Source organism: Westerdykella ornata, assembly GCF_010094085.1.
Source record: "Westerdykella ornata strain CBS 379.55 unplaced genomic scaffold EI97scaffold_13, whole genome shotgun sequence".
In the NCBI taxonomy this organism is placed as follows: domain Eukaryota; kingdom Fungi; phylum Ascomycota; class Dothideomycetes; order Pleosporales; family Sporormiaceae; genus Westerdykella; species Westerdykella ornata.
The window spans coordinates 258,110-283,561 of record NW_022986863.1 but is presented as its reverse complement, the minus strand read 5'-3'; the positions used below and the strand labels follow the sequence as shown (position 1 = coordinate 283,561).

General features: G+C 53.9%; 9 protein-coding genes across 9 annotated transcripts; 7 read left to right on the top strand and 2 right to left on the bottom strand.

Moving 5' to 3' along the window:
- The first annotated feature begins 1,003 nt into the window (after nt 1-1,003).
- EI97DRAFT_66590 (uncharacterized protein) lies at nt 1,004-1,816 on the top strand. The gene has a single exon (XM_033802997.1). It carries the CDS (start codon nt 1,176-1,178, stop codon nt 1,620-1,622), a length of 447 nt encoding a protein of 148 aa, XP_033653170.1. The 5' UTR covers nt 1,004-1,175; the 3' UTR covers nt 1,623-1,816.
- A 1,580-nt stretch (nt 1,817-3,396) lies between these two features.
- Nucleotides 3,397-3,996, bottom strand: EI97DRAFT_459098 (uncharacterized protein; the record flags this gene model as incomplete). Its single annotated transcript, XM_033800969.1, has 3 exons — nt 3,397-3,563; nt 3,615-3,866; nt 3,966-3,996. The coding sequence occupies 3 exons, from the start codon at nt 3,994-3,996 to the stop codon at nt 3,397-3,399; spliced, it is 450 nt and encodes a 149-aa protein (XP_033653169.1).
- Nucleotides 3,997-4,859: 863 nt separating this feature from the next.
- On the top strand, nt 4,860-6,967 carry EI97DRAFT_419973 (WD40 repeat-like protein; the record flags this gene model as incomplete). The annotated part of the gene is made up of 7 exons (XM_033797013.1): nt 4,860-5,314; nt 5,371-5,450; nt 5,503-5,589; nt 5,645-5,767; nt 5,818-6,126; nt 6,180-6,286; nt 6,343-6,967. The coding sequence occupies exons 1-7, from the start codon at nt 5,209-5,211 to the stop codon at nt 6,965-6,967; spliced, it is 1,437 nt and encodes a 478-aa protein (XP_033653168.1). The 5' UTR covers nt 4,860-5,208.
- Nucleotides 6,968-8,966: 1,999 nt separating this feature from the next.
- Nucleotides 8,967-9,295, top strand: EI97DRAFT_459096 (uncharacterized protein; the record flags this gene model as incomplete). Its single annotated transcript, XM_033800968.1, has 2 exons — nt 8,967-9,065; nt 9,122-9,295. 2 exons carry the CDS (start codon nt 8,967-8,969, stop codon nt 9,293-9,295), a joined length of 273 nt encoding a protein of 90 aa, XP_033653167.1.
- Nucleotides 9,296-13,739: 4,444 nt separating this feature from the next.
- Nucleotides 13,740-14,900, top strand: EI97DRAFT_459095 (uncharacterized protein; the record flags this gene model as incomplete). The annotated part of the gene is made up of 1 exon (XM_033800967.1): nt 13,740-14,900. The coding sequence occupies one exon, from the start codon at nt 13,740-13,742 to the stop codon at nt 14,898-14,900; it is 1,161 nt and encodes a 386-aa protein (XP_033653166.1).
- Nucleotides 14,901-17,528: 2,628 nt separating this feature from the next.
- EI97DRAFT_66358 (uncharacterized protein) lies at nt 17,529-18,545 on the top strand. The gene has a single exon (XM_033802994.1). The coding sequence runs from the start codon at nt 17,923-17,925 to the stop codon at nt 18,502-18,504; it is 582 nt and encodes a 193-aa protein (XP_033653165.1). The 5' UTR covers nt 17,529-17,922; the 3' UTR covers nt 18,505-18,545.
- Nucleotides 18,546-19,102: 557 nt separating this feature from the next.
- Nucleotides 19,103-20,246, top strand: EI97DRAFT_66260 (uncharacterized protein). The gene is made up of 2 exons (XM_033802993.1): nt 19,103-19,261; nt 19,314-20,246. The coding sequence occupies exon 2, from the start codon at nt 19,388-19,390 to the stop codon at nt 19,997-19,999; it is 612 nt and encodes a 203-aa protein (XP_033653164.1). The 5' UTR covers nt 19,103-19,261; nt 19,314-19,387; the 3' UTR covers nt 20,000-20,246.
- Nucleotides 20,247-21,605: 1,359 nt separating this feature from the next.
- EI97DRAFT_459094 (P-loop containing nucleoside triphosphate hydrolase protein) lies at nt 21,606-23,073 on the bottom strand (the record flags this gene model as incomplete). Its single annotated transcript, XM_033800966.1, has 5 exons — nt 21,606-21,902; nt 21,992-22,611; nt 22,671-22,723; nt 22,784-22,985; nt 23,043-23,073. 5 exons carry the CDS (start codon nt 23,071-23,073, stop codon nt 21,606-21,608), a joined length of 1,203 nt encoding a protein of 400 aa, XP_033653163.1.
- A 46-nt stretch (nt 23,074-23,119) lies between these two features.
- EI97DRAFT_434031 (uncharacterized protein) lies at nt 23,120-24,877 on the top strand. The gene is made up of 2 exons (XM_033798522.1): nt 23,120-24,328; nt 24,387-24,877. The coding sequence occupies exons 1-2, from the start codon at nt 23,378-23,380 to the stop codon at nt 24,786-24,788; spliced, it is 1,353 nt and encodes a 450-aa protein (XP_033653162.1). The 5' UTR covers nt 23,120-23,377; the 3' UTR covers nt 24,789-24,877.
- The last annotated feature ends 575 nt before the right edge of the window (nt 24,878-25,452 follow it).

Sequence of the window (25,452 nt, the reverse complement as noted above, 5' to 3'; positions counted from 1 at the left end):
AGTAGTTTTTCTGTTTCCTCTCTTGTCTTCCCTTTTGCTATGGGTCGCAGTTGCGGGAAAAGCGCTTGTGACCGCGAACGCTGGTTTACGTTACGGATCCCGTGGATTGGGCCTCGTTTGGTTGCCGAAAGAATGGGCTCACTTTGCTGTGCTGTGTCCCAGGCGCGCAAAACGGTCTCCGTTTTTGATCTGGACATAGGGGAATGTATGAGTGAGGGAGTTGTTTTAGTAGGTTCAGGGATGAAATATATCTCAAGTGGCAATAGCCCTTGGTTGTCATTAGCATGCTGACTTTCCTCTACTGCCCGTGTGCACTGGTCTAGCGATGGTGTTTATTATTATTCCCTGCTCCCGAGGATGCTCGGCTAGAGCCATGATGTTAAACATCTGCTCGTTCATTATTTAGCAGACACCACCAGCCCTTGTCTGCGTGCTGCTGTCATCTCCCACATGCCTTTCCACCTCTTCAATGGATACTTCCCTCCCAGCCACCCCGCGCACCCGCCAGGCACACCTGCAGGCCTCTTTGACCCTTCCCACGTTCGAATCACTCGTTTGCCCTTGCGGCAGTGGCGATGTCCTTGTCCACGCCTTTGTTTCCTTCTTTGTCCGCGCCTTGTCACGGATCCCCATCAGGTGGTCGGTCTCTATGTCGATTGATCTGAAACCTGAGGGCCGAGGGTGTTCTTCTTTGTTTGCTACTGCGGACAAGCATGGTTCTCTCGTGGGCCCTGTTTTTGTGTGGTTTGGGTGGCTATGGGGATTCTGGGGCTTGGGGATTGTCACAAGCTTGATGATGAGCGAGAATGGCCAGTGGTGGGAGGCGGAGTAAGTACCTCTCAGTGGTGCCAATGCGGAGGCTGGGTACTGCGTTCTTTCTCCTTCTCTTTCTCCTTCGTTTTAAGTCTCGGCTGGTTTTTTGGGGGAGAGGCTTGGATTCTTTCTGGTCTACTTTCTACTTACTGTAACTACATTGGTGATTTCTCTACACTAGACTATTAAACCTATACTACGCTACGAGGATCCTATACGTACGCATTTACTTTCACTAAGAAGGCGATCGATCGAGCTCGGGCGCGAGATAGATGTGCTGAACGCCTTACCGTCACGAATACCATCGCCGCTATCACTACCACCACGACCACTACTGCAACTCGCTCACCACTACCCCAACCATGAAATTCCCACACTCGCTCACTCTCAAAACCCACCTCTTCTTCCTCCTGACAGCCCATCATACAACAACGGCTCAACAACCCGACACCAATGCCGTTAAATCCTCATCCACCCTTTCCACCGCGGCCACCTCGTCAGCGAAACCTAGCCCGAGCGCGAGTGCGAGTTCGACAACAGCGTCAACGCCGCCAAAAGCTGCTGCCACGCACATAGTAGCTGTAGGACAAGCGGAGCATAAATTCAAGCCGGACGTGACGGTGGCGGATGTCGGTGATGTACGTCCTCTCTTGTCCTTCTTTTCACTTCCCGTCCCATTCCCGAGCCTCCTCCTCCTCCTCCTCCTCCTCCTCCTCCCAGTCTATTCCCTCCTTCCTTCCGCGAATATCCCATCTCCATCAAATCAAGGCCCCTCAAGGCGCCACGAGCAAGCAAGGCTTGATTGCTAACATATCTTTCTCCCCTCTCAGATCATCGAATTCCACTTCTTCCCGCCCAACCACAGCGTCGTCCGCTCCGCCTTCGGATACCCGTGCATCCCGTACGAAATGACGGGCTCCAAGCGCGTCGGGTTCTTCAGCGGTTTCAATGCCGTGGACAAGATCCCCGATGATGTACGTCCTTTCCGTCTGTTGGTTTTCTTCTTCTGTAAACCTTCATTCGCCGCCTGTTCCTTTCTTTCCTTTTCGGCCGCTCGGGGAGGAGTGGAGTGAATAATAATATACGGACTGAGTGGCTGACTGAACGACAACAGCCGCCGAAATGGCGAGTCCGGATCAACGACACGGAGCCCGTCTTCTTCTACTGCAGCGCACCGGGTAGTTGCACGGATTGGGGCATGGTCGGTGTGATCAATCCCGTACGTATCTCTCCATTTCTCGTTTTCCATCCCTCTCCTTCCACCTTTGTCTTCCCCTTCCCTCCTTTCACCAAAACCAGCATAGACAGCCACTTGCGAATCCTAACCCATACATTCCAGAACGCCTCCACCCCAATCTCAACCCAACACTCCCTCGCCCTAACCTCGTCCTACCAACTCCAACCCGGCGACCCCTTCCCCGCCGAAGGCTCCCCCTCCCCACCCGCATCCACCCCAACCTCCCCTCTCGACAACTCGCCCGCCGACCCATCCAAGCCCCGTCTATCCCCTGGCACAATCGCAGGCATCGCCATCGCCGCCGTGAGCGTCATCGCCCTGGGTGCTTTACTCTTCTTCTACATAGGGAGGTGGAAGAGTCTGAAAGACGAAATAAGGAGGAGGACGAGTACGATTATCAGGACGGGCGGGTATGTCGATCCTAGTGTGCGACGGAGGGTTGACGCGGTAGTAGTAGAAGGAGGAGGAAATGGTGGGTTTGCGCCCGAGGGGGCCATGGGCGGCGGCATGGTGGAGGCAAAGTACATGCCGCTCAACCCCACAAACGGTGCTGTGTCTGGCGGCGAGCGTAACATGAATATGAGCGACATTCTCCGCAACGCCAGTTTGACTAGCTCAACTGCTGCCGGGGCGGGGACGGCGGTAAGAAGTCCGTCGTGGTCTCCTAGGTCGGCATCGCCGCCGGGTTACCACGCGCCATACCATTATGGTCACGGGCAGCAGCAGCGTCACGGATACGTAGTCGGCGGCACGGTACATCCTGCGTACGCGGGTCGAGATTGGGCGTATCATGACGGAGAGGGTGTGCAGCGGAACGCCAGTCATCGGTCGATGGGGGGGACGTTTGAGTTGGATCCTACGACGGGATATTATAAGCGGACGCATGAGCATGAGCAGGGAGGAGGAGGGGAAGGTGGAGCCGCGGCGGAATCGTACAAGTATGCTGTTTTGCAGGAGGAAGCTGGTGCTGGGCCTGGGCCTGGGCCTGGGGCTGGAGGATGGGTGAATGAGGGACAGCCGGTGGAGATGGACGGTAGGGCGTTGGGTGAGGAGTCTCCTACTGTGGGGAGGGGTGACTAATCCTAGGGGGGCTTGAGGTGTTTTAACATGCGTATCGATCTTTTGGAACAGGAAGAGGTGTGTATCTTGTTTGGTGAGCGCTTAATACCCTTTGGTTGTGTATGATATCCGAAGCATTGTTGTTAGATAATAGTTCAGGTAGTGGGAAGTTTTCGCTGAAGGTTGGAAGCTGGAGCGGAAATTGACCAGAAGTCTCTGGACGATGCTTACAGTCGTGACCAAACACAACACGTTCCGCCTGCTCAAGGCAGAAGTTTCCGGCTCTTCTATGTCCGTTGCCAAATAGATGCCGAATTGCTCCAAAGTGGTTCATGAGTCTGCTTCTTATCTGTCAGCGAGAACTTGCTTGACAGATGGGAAATCTTGTGATAGCGTGGATCTTCTGGAGAGGAGGTGAATAGTCGCCGTATCAAGGGTGCGTCCATGGCGCGCTCTGGAGAATAGTCAGCATTGCAATAGTGGAATACTGCGGCACGCCACGTACTCTGGCTGCTGTGACTATAACAGTAAATGGAGGTGCGACACACCATGACATCGTATACGACAGAGAAGCAGCATTCGCATGTAACATAGTGACTACGGCGGTCCTGAATGCGCGCGTAGGCGAGTACGGCTGCTTTGTCCATAGTCACTCCTCGCTTGTGCTTCATTTTGACAAAGGGAACATCGTCGGGATGGAACCGGTCCCAAACCGAAGTGTTGACAATCTCGTCAGGGGTATGTCCAAGAATATCCACTATGGGGTCGGAGCTTTACAGGATGTGAGCATCCTCGGTAGGGTCCGTTATGTGAGCAACCCAGTCGATTCATGACCGATTGACAGGGTAAAGCTTACCATGGATGGTAATAAATGTGGTGTTTTCCATATCGGAGAGATGTATATCAATCAATGCTCTCGTCGGTCAACTGGTGTACGGCACGTTGAGCTACGAGGCGCGAGATTTGAGCAAGGAGTCGTTGACGTCACGGGGGTAGGCGTCCAAGTCGAACAACAAATCGAAGCTGGCTGTCTTGCTGCCTGTAGGCAACGGGGGATAGGGATTGAGAGAAAAGACGAAACAGATATCGTTATTCAACGTTTGCGTTTGGGTAAGTCCGGTTCAAGGGTCAAATGAACGTTAGAGAAACCGGATAACGCGAGGTTTGAGAGCGTGCACCACGCACAAACGAGTGTGTGAGATAGATGAATTGTCAAGTCCGCGTGGAATCAGCGCGTGTTGCAAGAGTATGCGAATGGCTGCTGGACGCAAAGAAATTATACTGGAGACGGTCCGCTGGGGTTAAGCAGAGGTGCCAGTATAGGCAGAGAGGGGGGAGCCGGATAGAACCGTGGACGCCAGCTGGCGGCGAACAAGTTGAGAGGATCTGGACTGGTAGCAGAATCCAAGAGCGGATAAAGACTGATTGCTTCTAAATGCTGGTGGGTGATGTTAGCTGGAGACGGATTTCATGTCCCTACAAATGCGTGTCAACATTGGAGGAGCTGCCCGTCCCAACTCTCCTATGTGGCTGAGCCATCCCGGGCAAATGAGCGAGTAGAGTAGATATCGTCTAGGTAGGTGTGTTCCTCTCTAGAAGATGATGTTCGTCTTGCAATTGGGAGACTGTGTATCGGTACCCTTAGAGCTGTACGGTGAGGTGAGGATGGTTTTGGCAGCCGCCAGCCAATAGCAGACCAGATAGGTGTTCTGTGCACGTAGCCGCATTCGAGCTCTCCTAGAAAGACGAGGACGAGTTGTGGAAGTCGGCTGCAGAGTGCGTACGGAGTGCTCCTAGAAAGACTAAACTGCTCCAGCCACCCCGGTGTTGTTGTTGATCGTCCAACTTCAACACCAGCCTGTCTCGGTGAGCCCATACACTCCTGTGGCAAGCATTGCACCTGCAACTTCGCCGGTTCCTCGCAGTCATCTCCACTTTGCACAATCGTCTGTATTTCCCGTCTAACGGCAGGAGGAGGACGACACCGCCTTCCAGGGAGCCAGTTGAGGTGAAGGGGTGGGGCTGGCAGAGGTTTGGGGACTCACCTACATCAGCTTCTTTGATCAAGCTTCCATATTCATATTCGACTCGACCCCGGCATGTCGTCCCACGTGGATCCCTTCAGGCTTCGCGCAACGCACCAGCTCTCTGCCAAATTGACGCGCGGTCACGTACATCCATCCGTGGTGCAGAGATTGGGCCCGAGTACGCGAAGCATCACCACCCCCAGGCTTGCAGTGCGGCGCGCTGATGCTTCCTAGTTACCTGGTATGATGTGAAATTCTACCCGCACAATGGTCGCGGAAGCAGCCAAGTTTTCGCCGTGACTGGTGGATCACTGGTTCGTGCGGCTCTTTGTGTCTGCCCCTGGGCGTGTTGCTAATGGTGTGCAGGTTGCTATCTGCAGATGCGTGGTTGAATTGGGAGGCGACATCGAGGTTATCCGTCTATTCGAGGATGAGGGTATTAAAGAGGGCAATGTAAGTCTTTTACCTCGCCAACTCTATGCTCTCTCACTTACACGCTAACGTTTAGGAAGCAAAGGCGTTCAACAGTCTGGAATGGTCACGCGCCTCCAACGGCGACCCCCTAATATGTGTCGCTGGCGGGGACCCTAGAATTAAGATCCTGAGTGTAAAGACAGGGGAGTTGGTAAATGTATAAAGTCCTTTTAAAAGAGTCGGAGACGTCAACTAACCGCATGACAGACGGTAACCGGGCATGGAGATGTGGGTACTGCGCCGCATTGCGCCCACTGGTTTCTTTTTCCACATCATTTAACTAACATCTTCCAGGTAGTTGCTGATTTAGCATTGTCCCCAGCCAACCCTAGCTATCTAGCATCTGCGTCTTATGACCACACTATCCGATTATGGTCCCTGGATCCCGATCATCAAACAAAGCCCACGGCAACCTTATTGTTTGGAGGTGGCCACGACCGGCAAGTTCTGACTGTAGGGTGGCACCAGAACGGAAAGTACTTGCTTTCTGGGGGCATGGATACGCAGTTAAATCTCGTACGCATGCAAGCCTTCCTCTTGAGAACCGTGACACTAACACCCAATCGTAGTGGACGATACCGGATACCGTCAACGAAACACTTGGAACGGATCATCCCGCTCGTATATACTATCCGCACTTCTCCAGCAAGGAGATCCATCACGATTACATTGACTGGTACCTCAACACGAAACCATTCCTCAGCCCATGCTAGACGAAATAACATTGCCTAGTGTACGCTTTTACGGCGACCTCATCCTGTCACGAGCAGCCAAGGACGACAAGATTCTCCTCTGGCGCATCGACGCATTTGACTCGTCGAAAGACCCACCCGCCGCACCTCCCCTGCCGCCCAGTCAGGCTGTCTATAGCGACGAAACGGTCTACGTGGCTGCGGCACAGGTCCCCAGGACACGCTCCGCATGGGGCGGCAAGTTTCAGCGTCTACTTCAGTTCCACCACCCGAATGCCGCACGCTTTTACATTCGCTTTGGGCTCCTCCAGGCCCCGGGCATGCATCCGGTGTTGGGTGTAGGGAACGAGAAGCATAGAGTCTCTTTTTGGGATTTGCAAAAGCTGGAGAGTGCTGGGTTGGGCCAAGATGTCGTCGTAGTGGAGAAGAAGAAGGAGAAGAAGGAGAAGAGCCCGCCCAAGGCACCACCAGGGACACGCTACCTTACCACGGGGATCAGCGACCCACTCAAGTCGATTGTACCCCATACCACTGTTCAGTTGCAAGGGCCAAAATTCACGATCCAGCAAGTGGCGTTCAGCCCTGACGGGAGGTGGTGCGTGGCTGTAGGCAACGAAGACATGGGTGCTGTGTTCAGTAGATGGGAAGACGGATTCCCGGAATGAAGACCTCGGTAGGATTCGAGGTAAGGCGTGGTTCAGCACTGGGGTGGGACTGAAGGAACTTGGCAAGTGGATCTGTCTGCTGGAGAACACGACTCGGACGTCTCGAAGATGGATTTAATGCATGATGTCAACAAGGACTGCTCTACAATGGTCCCGAGGAATGTTTTCTCGACATCCACATCCTCGAGCAAGCACCTCGATTAAATCCTCGGCCCTGCCATCCATGGTATACTGTCATTGTCGGATATATTATGCATTTCCATACTTGGACTGCGAACCCATGGGCTCATCGTGGACATCTATATAAACAAATCTAATACTGTGTACATTGCATGTCCACTCCTTACTATTCCTCTTTTACACTCTCTGTCTTTTCTCCTCTGGGGATTTCTATTCTCCTTTACACATGCATGACAAGCAACCCCACTCTCTTCCTATCTCTGTGCCCCTTAGGTAAATCGTAAGATCCACTGTGCTTTCAAGCCTACCCGCCTCCTTCTCGAAACCCGCAATATCTGCACCTACGAGGCGGAACCTCGTGCGGTGGGCGTCGGAATCTAGCAGTGCTTGATAGTCCATTTAGGGTTCAACGCGCTGCACGTTGAATCAACAATGGGTTTCACACTTTCTGACTTGGGCGCAATGCACTGCACCGCACAGGGGAGAATATAGTAAGTATTGCTTTCCGAATATGTACAGATCTAAGGAGTTACAGAGAGTGAAGACACCAAGAGAAAGTAAGTAACGAGTAAAGACGCAAGAGGTCAAAAGCTGTTTAACATAGCTATACCAACAGCACGATACAATATTTATAGAGCTCCCGAGAGAAGAGCAGATAGCTTCTTAGGCGAATAAAAATAGTCTACAGTCGCAGGAACAAGAAGGAAAGAGTTTGGCTGGAGACAGGCAAGAAAAAGAAGCAGCAAGATGCTATAGTTATATAATTTGCCTTATAATAAAAACACCCAATCTCGCGTACACTAGACTCGTTCACTTGGTCTGTATATCGTCCGTCGCATCTGTCTGCAACGACCGAGCAGCCCAAAGATCCTCAGGAACCAAAGCCGTGAAGACCAAACTGAAACCCCCAACAACCACATCTTCCCCGAATCGAATCCCTTAAACCCAAGATAGTCGTCTCGAATACTCAATAGTTAATCCGATGCTCACTACACCATCACGATTCACGTCAGCCACCTACTTACAGTGGCAGGCGAAACAACCACAGCATCTGCGACACACAGTGTTTGATCGCTCGGTGACGGAACCCCATATCCATTCTAGAAGGGCAGAGGAGCTGCGCCTCATTGGTGGAGCGGCGGATTCTGTTGGACGATAATAGCAATCGACTACGGAGAGCCAGGATGGAAGGTTTGGCCTCTGAGCTGGTTCCATCTCCGTTGACGCTTCGAGGCATGTCGGGAATGCCGTACTATTTGGTTGAGTCACTTCGAGTCGGAAGCACAATCCAGATTGTGCTCCAGCCGAGGTTATAAGCTGCTGTCCCAGAGATGATGAATGGTCCTCAAGATAGCGCTACATCGCTATCCCGTCACGTGATATCCAATTCATCACCCACCCACCTTATCAAACTTACCGTACTCTCATGCATGGTGCGCCCATGCAAACAATCACCTCCAAAACCCAACACCTCCCCATGTCCCACACAAAACACATTCGAATACCAGGCTGATTGGATTCGCCGTTTCAGCTCCGTAACGCGCCGGTGCGTGGATTCGAAACGGTAGTGCATGAGGTGCCACGGCGGACGTCCAATCTCGCTGAAACAGGACGGTAGCAACCGCCGCCACCACGAAAGTGAGATATAATAAGACAATGGGAATGCCATTGCTTCTGGGATCGCTGCCTTCGCCGCAAACCTTTGGGCAATACCCATTTGCAACGGCCCCGGGATACCATCATCGACTACTCACACTCTTCGGAGCTTAAGCGACAGGAAAAGTTATCCCAGCTGCAATCCAAGGCGCCCGTTTACACAATGCATCTCGCTTTCCTTGCCGTGATCGCCGCAGGTGTCAATGCCATTGCGATTCCAAATCCGCAGGGTGCTCAAGTCGCGAGTATCGGGCAGTGTCCGGTACGTGTAGAACCCTAGGCTCGCATCAAGGTATCCGAAGCTGACCAGCCACGCAGAAAGACTGTTGGAACGAGAGCGCCGGACTCGTTGATTGCGATCCTGAAGCGGACGACGAGTGCTTGTGCGGCATCTTCTTCGACCTCGTGACAAACTGCGTCTCGCAGACGTGCAGTCTGACTGATAATCTTGGTATGTCCATTGCTGATCCCATGGTTCTACCATGTCAGTGAGGCTATGCGACAAGCAGCTAATGAATGACGCGTGATAGCATCGCTAGATTTTCTTCAACCTGCCTGCGGCTAAGGACCGACATGAGTTCTTGGAAGGATCAACGCAAGGAGACATGGAAATGGCCGGAGCAAACCGGGAGAAAGGAAGTTTGGCGACCACGAAATTTGACACAACTCGGAGGCACACCGTCTCATCTAGCACCCCCATGAAGACGTAGCTCCGTAAGTGCGCTCCTCATGTCCATTCTGGGCATGCCCGTACGTCGAAGGGGGCCTGTGGAGGAACGTGGAGGCTGATGGAGCACTGATGGTAGAGAGTGCAAACTCGATTTCGGACTGTGCTACTGTGTAAGTAGAATGCATAGTAAGGCCAGCATCGGGGATTGGGTTGGTAAACTGTGGAGATGCAAACCCATGGTCCAGGTTGCTTGCTACTGTGTACAGTACTGCAATTGCAGAACCAAATAGAATCTTCTCATCCCGAATTCATCACTGTCTCGTCCCGTCATAATACTGGCTGGGCGCATGTACTGTACACAGTACACAGTACACAGTACCGTACGCAGGTAGTTTCGCGGAGCTATACCTGATGACGTATACAAGTATGGGGTTTGAGGAGTAGTGGCAAACTAGCCCCGGATCGGCCAGAGAACTAACTGGGAAGAGTGCTAACGTCCACCCAGGAAGGATGGGGCAGGTTTGTGGAGATCACCCTGGCTTTCGGCTTCGCCACTTTGCGGGATCGCAAGAGGACGGAGGCACCTGACAACAATAAAATACCCACGGGACGAGCCTACCTAGGTATCCTGAGTCCTGATCCACTCCACTCTGCATGTGATGCTCTTCTCGTTATACACAGTACGTGTCTATCTGACACTTGGAGACGCTGTCGAGTCTCAACCTCGGAAAGACGCACAGGAGATCGACGCCTGTTGAGTTGGGTCACAATTCTGAAATCGGTTGGGCATCTGAGTTGACATGGACGTCAACTATCAACTACAAGTATTTCGAAAACGGTTGCGAGGATGCTTGGCCATATCTGCTCTGTGCTGGTGCCTCGGGTATGACGAGCAAAAGGTGACATCTGGTTCCTTGTTGCCGCCCAGGTGATGGCTGTAACCGACGATGCTCTACAGTACGGGATAGAGGTGGGAAATGCTTGTGGCCGCAGGCAAGGAGATCTAAACTGATTCAAGGAACCGTCAGGTACGATATAACTCGACGGCGACTATATGGCTCATGGGAAAAAAGAAAAAAAGAGGTACAAAACTCGACGATGGCAAGACGAAGCGGTTGACGGTGGTTGATGCGGCTGACCTCGGCTTTGCTGGCTGAGACGGTTGCGACGGCAGATGTTGCATCTATGAAGGCTGACTGTTGCGAAATATTAGTCAGCGGTGTTGCGGCTCTGCGAGTTCTCGGGCGACTCGAAGTCGCATTGACGGTGATTTCGCAGGCACTCGACTCCGTCACACCATACTGTTAGATGTACTGGGTACGCGCGTTATCTCTGCAATGCAAGCGGGGCGGTAGGTAGCTGTGACCCGCCGGGCTTTGTTGTTTCCAAAGCACTCAATGGCAGAGGTGGTATCATGCACGTGCGCCGGGGTGGAGCGGAGGGGTCGGCCGAGATAAATGCCCTGTCCAACAGAATAATCAGGTCCATCGGCGCGCTACTAAAGAGCGGTCGGGCAGGTGCAAGGCCCAAGCCAAAAAGAAGTAGAAAAAAAAAAACAAGAAGAAAACTGTTGAGCCGCGGTGCTGTTGCTGATACTGGTAGATAGCAGTTGAATCATGGTTGTACTGTAACGCCACGAAGGATTGAGCCGCGGCAGATGAGGCCAGATGGGCGGGAATGAATCACGATAAGGCTCTGGTCAACGTGTTGCGACCTTGGGGTTCGTTGGTGGGCTCGGAGGATCGGACAAACCTTTGGCCACCGACTCGCGAGCCCCTCTTGGCACTGGACGCAGCTTGTCTCAGCACTCGAGCAGTGCAGGCGGGGACGAAGGGCAGCACTTCCGATCAGAGAACTCTCTCCCACACGGAGGATCCGTCCGGGGAGGACCGGGCTAGCATGGGGGCTGCTCGGTGGCAACTACGCGCAGAGGCCTACCGAGTATAGACTTCGGATAGTGAAGCAGCAATTCTGCCTGAGTTGGCCGGCTGGGTTGATGAACGAGAGTTCGAAGTTGAGGTTTGTTGGAACAGGAGAAGAGAAGGCTCGGCCGGATCATCACCGACAGTTGTCTCTCGGGCCGTCCCAACACACCACACGGCGGAACCGTCTGGATGACTGGCAGCTGCTGCCGCCGATGTGCTGCTGGATGCTATTTGGAAACCCTCATCAAGGTTATTATCCCTTGCGTCTGTTGAGGAGAGCAGAGGAGGAGACGAGGAGAGGACACGTCTCGCAGCAGTGGCAGTGCCGGCGCTCTCTCCTCTGTCAAGGTTGGCTTTCACCTGTCACTTGTGTCACTTCTGGCATCTTCCCCAGACATCATGACATGGCTTTTTGGGGACCCCAGAGTGTGCCCCCACGCCGCCGCAGCCACAGTGGTAAGGTGTCAGTTGGTGGATAAATTCCACCACTGCGGACCCGGCACCAGTGACCGCTTCCGCAACAGGTGCGACTTCGCCATCCAGTACGGAGACTGTTACAACAACAATAATAAGGGGTTTCAAGGTTGCCATGGACATCCATCAGGCGGTGCTCAAGGTGGACGCAACTATTGGGTAGTTGAGAGGCACTCTTCAGCGACTCCAAGGATACCAACATGTGCAGGCGTGCACTGAGGCTTGGAAGTTGAACCCCGACGCCTCACGGCTGTCTGTGAGGTGATGCCTTGCCCTCTTGTGTCACCTCCGCTGAAACTGGTGACGGCGCCTGCGCGATGGGCGAGCAAAGCGGACATTATCATTGGAAGGGCACAGAGAATGGGGGCATTCGCCTTGTTCCAGTCGCCATTGCTGTGTGTTGCTCGCTCTGGCGTTTCCATGATTCCGCCTGCCTGGGCTGGTCATTCAGCGGCAGCTCGTAGCCTCGTCTCCGCTTATCTTCAGTCGGCATAGATATCATATCTCGTCTCCTATCTTCCCCAGGTTCGCCATCACTATCCGTACACAGTATACTCCACAACCATCTGTACCATTCCTTCCCCCGTATCCCCACTCAGCAAGGCCCCCCTCGCCTTGTGAGGTTGCACTGTTGCGGCGTGATCGAGTCACGACCGAGATTCGATACCCCAAGATAAGCTCACATCCACACCGCACCGCATTACGGTAGTAGTGAGGCGACACACAGCGACAACGACGGTCCAGTAGGGGAGGACGGGGACTTTGCCAGCGTGTCTGTCGCACCGCCATCCCCTTGCGCCTTTCAATCCTCACCGCCGCCGTGCTTTGGGAAACCTGTCCCTGCCGGCTATCGTCAGCTCGCCCCAGCAGCACGTTGCAACACCAGCGCAAGAAAAAAAAATTTTGTTCCTGCCCAAGAGCGGAGCTCGTCGGCTCTTCTTCTCCACAGTGTCCCCGCTTTCCGGCGCATCGACCGTCGACCGTCTCATCCACAGCCCACTGATAACTTCGGGACATCCGAGGGAGTGAGTTCTTGCGGACCTTCTAGCGCCTCGTAGAAAAGGCCGTCCGACCGGTTGTCCATAGCGCAAGCAGCAGCAACCCCGTCCGTCGCTCACATCATCGCTGGTCCAGGAACAACCCCCCTCCCAAGCCCGGCTCCCGCCAGCCCTGTGTGCACTTCTCGATACTGTGTACCGCGTACATACAGAGTACGTACAGCAGTCGCCCCTCACCACCACGGGGCGTCCAATATCGACGCGCAGCTCAGCAGCAGCACACGCACAGGTCGGACCCCAACAATCTCTTCTGCCTCCGTACCTACACAACTACGGAGTACATATCTATCTATTATCGACAGCATCAGCGACCAGGGGCCCGTCTCGCCTGATCCGATCCCTCTTACCGTATCTTACCACCTGGGCAGCTCCTTCACCCCGTATCCCGCCGGAGCCGGGGTGACCCCACTGTCCCCTGACCCCCTGGCACTTCCGGGCTTGGTCCCCAGCTGCTCCCTTTCCGGTTGATCCTCGCACCTGAAAAAAGCTTGTCCTGTGCGTGCACAAGGGGGGGCGCGGCTTACGTTCCCCACGTTCCTACGCCATTTTTCTGCAGTCAACTCTCCCGAGCTCGGTATTTAAATCTTCACCTCCCCCCCCGAGCAATCCCGCCCTCTGTTTAGCCCTCCCTATTTTTCGTCAGTCAGTCTTTCCCGGGTGTCGACCCCATGCAACCTTCCACTTCCTTAGCAGGTTTGGGGAATCTACTCAACGCCGACACCGTCCAACACCAACACCAACACCCACGACCCCCACACTCGCCCGCCAAAACCACGTCCACCACCGAAGCATCGCAGCCGCAGCCTCCAATGGCCACCGCCGCCGTCGGCCTCATGGGTCCACTCCTCCAGAACCAGCAACCTCCCCAGGAGGAGCAACGACACGATCTTCCCCGGCCCTACAGGTGTCCGCTGTGCGATAAGGCCTTCCATCGTCTCGAACACCAGACCCGCCACATCCGCACCCACACGGGAGAGAAGCCGCACGCCTGCACCTTCCCCGGCTGCTCAAAAAGATTCAGCCGCTCCGACGAGCTCACCCGCCACTCGAGGATACACAACAACCCCAACTCAAGACGTGGCGCCAGCAAACATGCCGCCGCCGCCGCTGCCGCCATGACGGGCGTCCTCGACCACCCCGCTGCTCAGATGGGCCATATGATGCCTCCGCCGGCGAAGCCCATCGTCTCCCGTTCGGCTCCCAGCTCCAACATGGGCTCGCCCAACGTGTCGCCGCCGCACTCGTACTCGCACTTCTCCCCCAACCTCCCCCAGGACCTCTCTGCCTTCCGGAGCGGGGTGAGCAGCAACAGCAGCAGCCCCAACGGTCGGATGGACGCACTCGTCGAGGTCGCATCGAGATCTCAGCCCTACTCACATGGCTCCTCCCGACATGTGGCCGGCCATGGATACCACCACTACCCAGGTAGCGGTCGGCTCCCCACCATGGGCCTCCAACAGTACGCGTTGACCTCGCAGCCCATGTCGAGATCGCATTCACATGAAGACGATGACCCGTACGCGCACCGCATGACGAAGAAGTCGAGGCCTGGCTCTCCCTTGTCCACAGCGCCACCTTCCCCAACCTTTTCACATGACTCAGCATCTCCCACTCCCGACCATACCCCGCTTGCCACGCCCGCCCATTCACCCCGCCTGCGCCCGCATGGCTACAGCGACCTCCAGCTCCCACACATCCGACACTTGTCCTTGCAGCAGCCGGCGCCAGCGCTCGCGCCCATGGAGCCGGCGTCCAATAATGCCGAGCCCCAATACGCTCCTGCGTCGACCCAATTATCTGGAAGGCTGTCCGACCTTCTTTCCAAACCGAGCAATACAAGGAAGTTGCCGGTGCCCATGCCCAAGGTGGGCATCCAGGACCTACTCAACCATCCGCTCCCGGGGCCCCATTCCGGGAATTCGTCTACCGCTGGTTCCGTAGCGGGCAACGATTTGGCGGAGCGTATGTAGGGAAGGCAATCGTCTGGCATAGCAAAGCGCGGAGTTATGGGAAGCATCGTCTCTGGGCATTTACTCTGTTTTGGGCATCACGGCAAAGCGATTCCATATTTTCCTTTTTCCACATATAGACGGGTTCGGCATCAAGCGAGGGAATCCACAATCCACCTAATGCCACATACCTAGGCGCAACCACATGACGACTCTCCTTGGCGATCATTTCTTTTTCCTTTGTTGTATCGGGCAGGTCACATAGAAGGGTTCTTTCTTGGTTGAATTCCTGGGCTTTTCCTTGGTTGGATTCTGCTCATACCCGGCGGTTATTTTCCCCAGCTTAGCACAACCGCCTCCCTCACTACTCGGTACTCTGATGTGTATTACTAGACTACTCGCTCCTCGTGGGCTCTTCTCCCACTCCATTCGTGCGCGGGGCAAGTGTCCGCGCACACTGTACTGTGTAATAAGCCGCGATGGCGCAACATGATCCCATATGTCTTCATCATCACATCACAGCCGTCCCTCTCTCTGCCCTTGACGAACGTAATGACAAACCCCGATGATAGGATGCCAAAAGAAGAATTCTCCTGTCTCAGAACGGCAATGTCATTACGGTATGGTTAGCCAATGTTGGCAAAAGCAGAGTCCAGCCCGCTTTTCTTCTGGGGCATCTCGTGCGTTGACGTGATCGCTACGCCAAGGGGTGAGACCATCCGCGACCCTCGCCCCAATCCTGAAGCGCAGAGAACCCACGCACACACATCCAGGGATTGATCCGGAGTGGATACTCGTGATGGACAAACGAGCATGTATCTTAAGCATCATGCTGGCATAATAATTAATCATGCGAATGATGCAGCTCTCTTTTGAAGAAGGCCTCGTGTTTGAACTTTGCTTTTTGTCTCCCCTTCTCCTGATTCTCAATCTACCGCAGGATCTCCGTCGCCCGTCGCCCGTCCCCGCGGGGACATGTGATATATCAGCTGCTTCTCGCCCCGACTCGGGTGCAGGCAACGACGGCGGGGAAGCAAGGGCCTGCATTCCGCGGGTTCCGGAGGAGTGGTTCTGCTTCACCGCTTCCTGCACTGCCCTTTCCCCCTCCCCCAAGTACGTACTTACATAAGATGGTAGTAGTAACTTAGTAGTACGGCATGTAGATGTGTCAGGAGAGTGTTGCACCACCGGCCATTATAGGGTACGGGTGAGATCGCGATGAGGGGGGAGCGAGGGGGTTAGGGGATGTGGGATGGGATGGGAGGAGAATGTGAATGGAGTTGGTGGTTTGATCGGATGTTGTATTTACACCCGACTCTTTCCGACCCCGCATCGGATAAGATGGATCTGATAACCTTTAGGGGGCCGCTTTGATGGTGTGCACTCTACATACGGAGTACCTCTGGAGTGGCTAGTATCGACTCCCATAGTAACAACTGAACCTCAATACTCTCCATAACAATCCAATAATAATACTCCGTAGAGTACCGAGTACAAAATCGTTGAGCAAGTGAACACACACTCGTCCCCTTTCTCCGGTCTCCCTCTTCGGCCGACCCCGACCCTTCCCCATGCTCGCCATGTGACATCGCTTCGGCAACACCGCCACCTTCCCATATCCAGCCTCAATCCGCTTCCTGCTCGGCCATCCGGGTACTCCCGATGACATTCTCCCTCTTGTCACTCTCCGCGTGTCCATCTCCGCTTCTCGACTGCTGTTATTTGCATTGCTCCTGTGTGGACATGGTTGTCACATGTTTATGTTGGCATTACGATATCTACCCCGTAGAGGCTACAGTGTCTTTCCCGAGCCCCTCCCGCTAGACTAGCCAGTCTAGCACGAGGAAAAACTCCGCTCGTTCATCCAAACCTCCGACTCGATGAACGGTGAACCATTATTATTAGGGGCTTGGTCCAGGCGTCCACGCTACTTTGTTGGACCTTGGTCCAACAAAATGTCTGCCCTGCGCCGAGGCCTGACCTGAAACTCGCCCGCAACAATGAAAAAGGGTACAAAGGTACCTAGGCCCGCGACTCCGAGGCTCCGATGGCCATGTATCCAGGCGGGTAGGGGGCTAGACTTTGATGCCGTCTATCCATCATGTGGAGTCGATGTCTTGCATGAGCATTCTCCACTATATGGATTGATGAAGTGCAAGAACCCTTTTGCAGATCATGCTATCTGTGCCTCGCTTGACGGATTCCACATCATTTGCGCGTCAAGTTGCACAATCGCGATGACCAAGGAGCAATAACGAACCCACCCTTTTCATCAGCCAAAGTTTCCAAAGTGGCATTTGTGACACGACACAGCCAGCATACCTACACAAGGTACACGGATCATCGTATCGGGGTTCGAGGGGAGGGGAATTTTTCGTCCAACAGCCAACCTGCCCGACACCCGCAACCTCAAAGCACCAAGAACGAGCCACCTTCGCGACCCTCCACCGCCTCCATGCACGCGCAATCAATTTATCTTGAGGATCCCTCGTCAGCTCGCTGATTGAGGAATCAGCGAACCAGCACCCGCTTTGCCCTTCTTTCGATGCACCAGCAATCTATCCAGCAGGCCTCCAGTACCAGGTCGTCGGGGTCCCACACGCATGGCATAGCTGGCCCTGACCGGTGTGCGCGTCTGTTTGAGACTGTGTGGAGGGGAAGGGTCGATCTGCAATTTGTGCAATCCGTGTCCCCTAGTCTACTCGGTACATTTCAGAAGGAGGTAGAGATAGGGTGAGGTACCCGGCAGTTTTGGCTCTCGCTTCTTCACTCGCCCTATCTATAGATCTCTCCATCTTTCGTAACCATTATCCCTTTTCCAATCGTCGGTTGATGAGTTTTTGGGTTTAGCGGAATGCATGTCTCACTGCTTCATCAGTTTTGCCATGAAGTTTACTAATTTCTTCCCCTGACGGTTGCTGCTTGAGCTCGGACCGACCCCGCGTTCTCTTCCATAGTCGTTTCTCAACAAGTTTCTACAGGGTATACTGTGTCCGGTGTACGGACCCAGCCAAGATGGCGCGTTTCTCCGAAGCAACCAAATATGCCAGGCTTCTGCATGCCACGGCGGCACGAGTCTGAACAGCCTGGAGTTTGTCCTCCAACGTGCAGCGGGGAAGCGGCGGAGCAGCACATCATGACGCAGGTTGCCAGGACAGTTGCGTGGCTTGGGTCCAGGAGTTCTCCGCACCCTGAGCTCTCAAACTCGCCTTCTCGAAACGTCTTCGCCAGTCAAAAAGATCCCGCAACCGTTCCGAGAACTGTGCCCGAAGTAATCTCAACGACGCTCAACATTCTCATCCCATCGTCATTTTCTTTTCTTCCTATCTGTCCTCCCGGAAGATTCCTACTACTGTGTCCATGCATGTCCCCCACGTCAGCAATCAACCCTCTCACCTCCTTCCCCTCGCCCACGTTTCCCATGTATCCTTATCCCTTATCTTCTCCCCCTGCGTATCGCTCCACAGGTATGTATCTAAGTAAGGCACAGAACACCCCGTTCAACAACCTTCCTCCCGCATGCACATCCCATAATCGATATTGCCGTGCATGGACGGAGTATCCCCCCCCGACTCCGCAATCTATTCAACGTGTCACGGCCCAGGGGGTGCTGCAGACGGGGTAATTTAGCGGGCATGGGAGAGGTACATGGTACATGGTACATACCCTATCTATCACGGCTAAAATGCAGAGTAAGTACCTGAGAGGTTAGGTACGGAGGAGACAGTTCGCTTCCAGGAAGCACATCTGTTGGAGAGTGATGGTACGGCCTCGTGTACCTGGTGATACGCGCCTGGGGGGAGGAGGATCGGTGATATGGGTGAGTGGGGTATGTTGTACGTATACAGTAATGCGGTGGATTTGGCGTAGCGTATGAGACGAGAGTTTCATGGGGAGTGGGCTGGAGGATGGCCATGTGTGGAGTCGCGTCATGGTGGAGAGGTTGTGCGTGCGTGCTGGAGGACGGGACGGTGAGTGGTGGGATGTCATTTGTCTCGAGCAAGAAGAATTGGCCTTGTAGGCTTTTTCCTTCTCTTCCTTTTTCGTTTTTCCTTTCTTTTCTTTCAACACCTTTTCTTTTCTTTTCTTCTCTTCTCTTTTGTTTTGTTTTGGTTCTCCTCTTTACGTTTTGCTAGAGTTGAACCCCGGGTGGGATTGCTGTGTGCCGACTATAGCCCATAATATGGCTATTGGAATAGTATCATTGTGATACTCCGTGCGTATGTACGGTGGGGTCTAATTTAGATAGTAGCCTGGACCAAAGTACTCATCTCTTTAGTGTTTATTTCCAAGCCTAAGTAAGTCTCTTCCTTTATCCTTATGTCCGCCATGATCATTCCCTTGCGGTCCTTCCGGTAGCTGCCTCCCACTGGTCCCTTCTGGTAATACATGGCAAGTCCTATCCCTAGCATGAATTGCTCTCACCTCCAGCAGTTAAACGCTGTGAAAGCATACCTAAAGTCTTGCAAGTCCAAGTCCGCCCAATCTCTCCCACTCATTGCAACAGCATGCATAGATGCTTCTACCGGTACTCACGAATCGCCTCCGTCCCTTACGTCTCCCCATCTCCCATCCGACGTCGTTCACTCGCTTTTCATCTGGCCAGTAACAAGCCACGGCCTCCATTCCCTACCCTCATAACCTGCCCTGTTCACCCCCGTCTTATTCTCCCATCCTTCCATCCTGCCTTAAAGCATCATCGTCCCCCGCTCCGCCTCACGCCGACTCACTCTCGCTGCTCGCGTCCGCGGGGCAACCAGACAACCCAACAAGCATCCAACACCCGATCCGGAAGGTCCCCAGGTCCCCCCCCATCATTCCCGCGAGACCCACTACCTATCCCCTGGACCGGGAAAGAAACACAACACAACACAACACATACACTCCCGGTGTTCTTCCGCATCCTCCCCTTCTCCCGGCGCCCCGTAAAAACCCTCGAAAAACTCAAATCACCCCCCCATCTCAAGATCTCGATCTCGATCGCGAAAGTTCCGAAACATCCAACAGTTTTCCCGACCTTGCACACACCAAACAAGTTTCGGCGAAGACACTCACTGCGTCCATCGGTATTACAAACGGTCACTGGCATGATCCGAGATAAAGGTCGGCCAAAGCAGTAGATTTACCAAACGAGGGTTCGCGGACAAGAGTAATCTTGGTATAGCAGCAGCAGCAGCGACCGATCCATACGCTCCTGTCCCACAAACGTTCTATTTTCAGCCAACAACACAACCCACCCCACCCGCTAGTAACCAGTACAATATGTCGTGTGAGCGCACTGCCATATCCGACAACCTCCGACTTCGCTGCCTCCGCAAAGTCGCCTGCCGGGAGATGGAATGCGCCGAGGGGAGGGGATGACGAGATATCAACTTACACTGCATGCCGGCCACCACTCCAGGTATGTCGAAGCACTGCGGTGGCGTTTCCCCGCAAGCAGAATGCTTGCTTCGATGGGCTGGGGATACGGTATTACCTACCGCCTTCACCAGTCACCCTCTTGCACTCTGGGGAGAAGAGGAGTGAAACACCCGGATTGCGCGGGATTGCGCGAGTTACAACGACGTTGTCGCACTCATTATCCATCCGCCACACAGCCCGTCATCTTCCAGTCATGACCGCCGTGGAAGCGCCCTCTCTGAGACCCTTCTGCCTGCCGACTCAGCATCAGTCACGATGGCTGAGGTCCTCCAACAACAGCGCCCCGGATATTCCGATGGCCTCTTGTCCGACTCTTCCCCATGCCCTTGTGAGCAAGTTAACGAAGATTTTGACTCGGTCCCCCGGCCTTGACTTATCACTGCCCATTCACCAGGACATCCTACCGCCGGCAACCCCCACACTCCCCAGGATCCCCAAGTCCAGAACCGTACACCCTCACCGATAACCCCAGAAAGTTCCAAAATAGGAAGCAATTTTGCCGGTCAGCCATCCCGGCATTCTGGGTCCCGGCGTCTTCCCCGACGCACTCCATGTCGCCTCGAGGGAAGAGGCGGTCTGTGCTTCGTATTCTGGTCAATGATGACCCCGGAAACTTGGCTCATTTGGGTGGACGCGGAGCGCCTGGAACGATGCGAGCCTGGGGCCGCCTTTCTAGAATCCGCGGGGTTCGACTTGTTCTGTGGTTCGTGTCTCCCATGTTGGAGCAATATTTGATGAGTGCACGTACTGGTACACAATACTGCGCCCCTCGTATTTGCCGCGAGGGGTCTGAAGACGCGCTGTAACTGGTGCACGCTTGAGACAAGCACCGACGAGGTATGATGACGCAGATAAGGCGATTGACAGCCGTATGGCTGAGGTGATGGTTGCGAGCGGATAGGGAGGTATCGACAACGACCCACAATGGTGTTAAGACGACCATGTATCGCTAAGTAGCGAGAGCACTTCCTCGTGCCGCGTGGCCAAACCCCACACGATGAGAGTGAACCTGGCAGGCGGGCCTGGTGGTGTTTCGGGTGATGCAAGCTCGTAGGCAGGATTGATGAGAAGGCATCCTCCGGCATGTTCCTGCCTGAGACTGTCTAAGCCGGGACGAGAAGCAACGGACGGGACTGCCCACGGGTCTGACCGGTTAGCCCTGTGAGGAGGAAGGTGACATGAATTGGAGAGTGGCCAGGACAGTTCCCTTCGTCACCATATGGGGGCATCGATTGGCCAACTGTGCCGTTGAAGAAATTGCGGCATAGACTTTCTAGATGCATGCCAACTCCGGTCCAACGATATCTAGATGGGGTCGATGCGTTCTGGTGACGTCCTCCCACTTCGTGTAAGCGCCATGCTGTCCTGTTGATGCCCGGGTACTCCATGTGCAGCTGCTGTGTCCAGATCGTGCAGAGCTGTTGGCTCATCAATCAAGAGTCCTTCGGCGGCGACTGCATCGTCATCAACCCAGCCATAAAGCTCGTCAGAGTCACTGTCCTCAATCTCTGTAAAACGTCGTTTGAGCGGTCTGGACTCCGAAGGGAGGATTGCAGGCGCCGCAATATCGGCTGCAGAGACGGTGATGTCGCGAACACCAGCCTGGAACATGTCAGCAAGACCGCATTCGCACAGTCGAAGTGTTACGCGTCCGCGATAATGTAGGCTCTGCGGGTAGTAGATTGACTTACGCTGTCGATAACAAATGGAACCACGCTTCCCGCACCCCCTTCGTCCGCCAGAGTCACACCATTCACCTTGACGACGCCTACAAACCGGGCTTTCCGTAATCTATCAGCGTCTACGCCAATCAACTTCCCCTGCATCGGAATCCAATCTCGAAACAAAACCAGACGAGTGGATATGCTGCTCTCCCATTCTGCAGTCGATATTGCCGGAACCAGAAGAGCCCTTGAGCTGCCCCGAATCCGAGTGATGGTCTGACATGTAATGAGCAGCGCAATGTCGTGCATAGCGGCAACCCTGGCGAGCATCCCAATCAGTTCATTAATAACGGCCAATCTACGTCCTGCTGCCCATTTGGTACGTTCATTCTTATTTCTCGCGGATCGATGGTCGGCATTGCGAGGATACGCATTCTCAATGAGAGTCGATAACGAGTCGATGACGATGAGGCTCGTGTTCGGTGGCGGAAACGCTCGCGGTGGGTGCATGATAAGTGCTAGGACATGTGCAAGTGTCGGCGCATTCATGCGAAAGAAACGGTCCTGCAGCGTAGCGGGAGACAACGTTGCGTCGGTCCCAGCGAGCACATTGCTGAGACGCTGAGGCACCAACGGGGCACCGGCTTCTGCAAGCAATTAGCCAGCTCATTTCTCCATAATCTGAATTGTATCTTGCACCACTAACCAATCCATACAACGCTTTGTCCCTCCTTCAGAGCGCTCGCAGCAGCCTGGATGCTTCACCGTCTCAGTCATCGTGCCCAACATAGATCCCCACGGAATAAGGTTCAAATTTACCCAAATGTTGTCTTTCCCACTCCGGGCGGGCCGTAGATTTCTGTGACCTTGCCGCGGACGAACCCGCCGTGTACATCACGGCCCGGGAGCGCATATGGAGTCAATATCTTGTCGAGTTGTGTGAGTCCGGTGGATACGGTTCGGGAACCTCGTCCGTGCAGTTTCTGGAGCGCATCTGAGGCGGATACTGTGGGCAATCGATCTGGAATCGCATGAGTTGATTGATGTTGAGAGATGGAGTAATGCCAGAAGAACATACGAGCTGATGACGGCGCGGGGTCGGTCGCCATGAATCGTATATCCTGTCGCGGTTGAATAAGCTGATGTGGGTAACATGATCCCCCTCCAAAACAGCGGCCAAGTGCGACGAGTCCACAAGGCCACAAGTTGTGGCTGATGAAAGATTGTGGTGGAGGTGAAAGTGGACTCGGCGCGTTGAGAGCGCAGGGCGCGTTGGGGCACTCGCGTTCGTGACTCGACAAAACGTGACTTCCCCTCTCACCCAACTTCGCCACACTCTCTTCTTTGTTTGAGCTACGATTGAACTACCTTTGATAAACCCTCTCTTTTCAAAGCGGGGAGAACAAGACGGCAATGTCTCCCAACAAGTTCAACGTCCTCGATTCGCTTGTAGACTCCGTCTATGACAAGTGTAACCAGCTGGGACTGCATTCATCTCCACTCACCATAGCCATAACCATTCTGGTAGCGCTCGCTCCTTTCCTGGCGGTCCTCATCTTGGCCATTACCCAAAAAGAGGAGCGTCTTCCTCCCCCAGCAGGATGCCGCAAACTAGGACTCCAAGGGCCCTCCAACCTCTCCGACCAATTCTCCAGCAAGTACAGTCAAGGTGGTGATCGCGGCCCAAGTAACCCGTGGAAGGTAAAAGCCCTGTTCATATACCCTGTGAAGAGCTGTAGAGGGATCGAACTTGAAAAGAGCGACATCGTCAGCACCGGTCTCAAGTATGACAGGCAATTCACTTTCGCACAATACGTCACTGGACTCCCGACTTTGCAGGGAAAGGTCCAAAGTGAGTGGACCTTCATCACTCAGCGGACCTTTCCGAGGATGGCCAAAGTAGAAGTCGAGATGTGGGTTCCTGACCCAGAGGCGCCTGGGTATAGTCCGGATGGCGAATGGGTCCAGAGCGAGGGGTGTGTGGTTGTTCGATTTCCGTTTACACCTGACGTGGACTTGAGTTTCGAGGGGTTGAAGGCTTATGGGAGCATCGTTGCAGCCAAATTGTCTGGCAAAGCTGAGCCCATGGTTGAATTCCGTGTTCCCTTCAATCCCCTCAAAGGCCGACAGAAGATGCTGAGGTACAAGTCAGAGAAGCTCAAGATTTGGAAAGATACCCCAGAGGCCCTCAACGTTGGGACCGAAGTGCCAGATGAGGTCATGGCAAAGCTCAAATACACCCTTGGTGTTGCCAACCCAATGACTCTCTTCCGCATTGATCCTGCAAAATACCGGGAAGTCCACAAGAATGCGCCCAAGAAGGAAGACGTGGGTTTCCAAACTGCCATCGGCATGCAGGACTCTGTAAGTTGTTCTGTTCCAAATCAATACAAGAAGAGCTATTGACGCTAACCCTTCATAGTATCCCATGCACATAATGAACCTTGCTTCCGTCCACCACGTTTCCTCGCAGCTACCCAAAGGCTATCCGCCTCTCAGCGCCCTTCGTTACCGCGCTAACGTCTTCTTCACCGGCCCGCCTGCATTCAGCGAAGATGACTGGAAGAAAGCTCGCATCGGCGCGGGTACCTATCATATCTCGTGTCGCACGACGCGCTGCAAGTTGCCGAACGTCGATCCCGAGACGGGCATTGCTGATCGCAACGAGCCATCCACGACCATGCGAGAATACCGCGTGATTGACCAAGGTTCGAAGAATGCGTGTCTGGGCATGCAGGTTACTCCGCTGGATGCGAAGGAGATCAAAGTCGGGGATGAGATTGAAGTGCTGGAACGCGGAGAGCATTACTGGCTGAAGGAGTGATATTTTGTGTTAGCATGTCCTCATTTGAACTGTAAATTAGTGCAAAGAGCAACTAATGTTTGCTATATATGCATTATAATGACGACTCATCTTCTTCTCCGTGTTTGGACCCATAGTGAGAGTCGACTATGCCCTGCCGCAAGTGCACTGAGCAGGATGTGTAGGCATCACCTGACAACGATGTGGCTCAAAGATAGGCTGATAAACTCACTCAAGTCATCGCTATCCGGATCCTCTTTTATTCACCGAAAACACCACTGCCCATATTCACTGTTACTAGACGCACCAGTTAACCTCCAACGAATTAGGTCCTAATATACAGAATTACCAGTTTTGATGGATCCCAGAAGAATTCCCATGTTCGAATAGCCGCAGTACATCTTCACTGAGTTAGAGCACTTGTATTCTAGGCCCAATTGGCTGTATATAATGTTAATGAAGATATAATCGAGCTCTCACGAAAGACTGCAACCTTGATCACTTCTTGTCTTAACATATGAAACCCATATACTTGAAGAAAACGTCAGGGGTTGGTGCAAAAGTCCTCTGTCCTTCACGGATTTTCCGAGCAGGATTCATCAACCCCATTACCGATCGCAAAGCCTCGTCTACATCAAAATCAGTATTATCTGGAGGCGAGCAGCAGCCATACTCCTTGCAGATA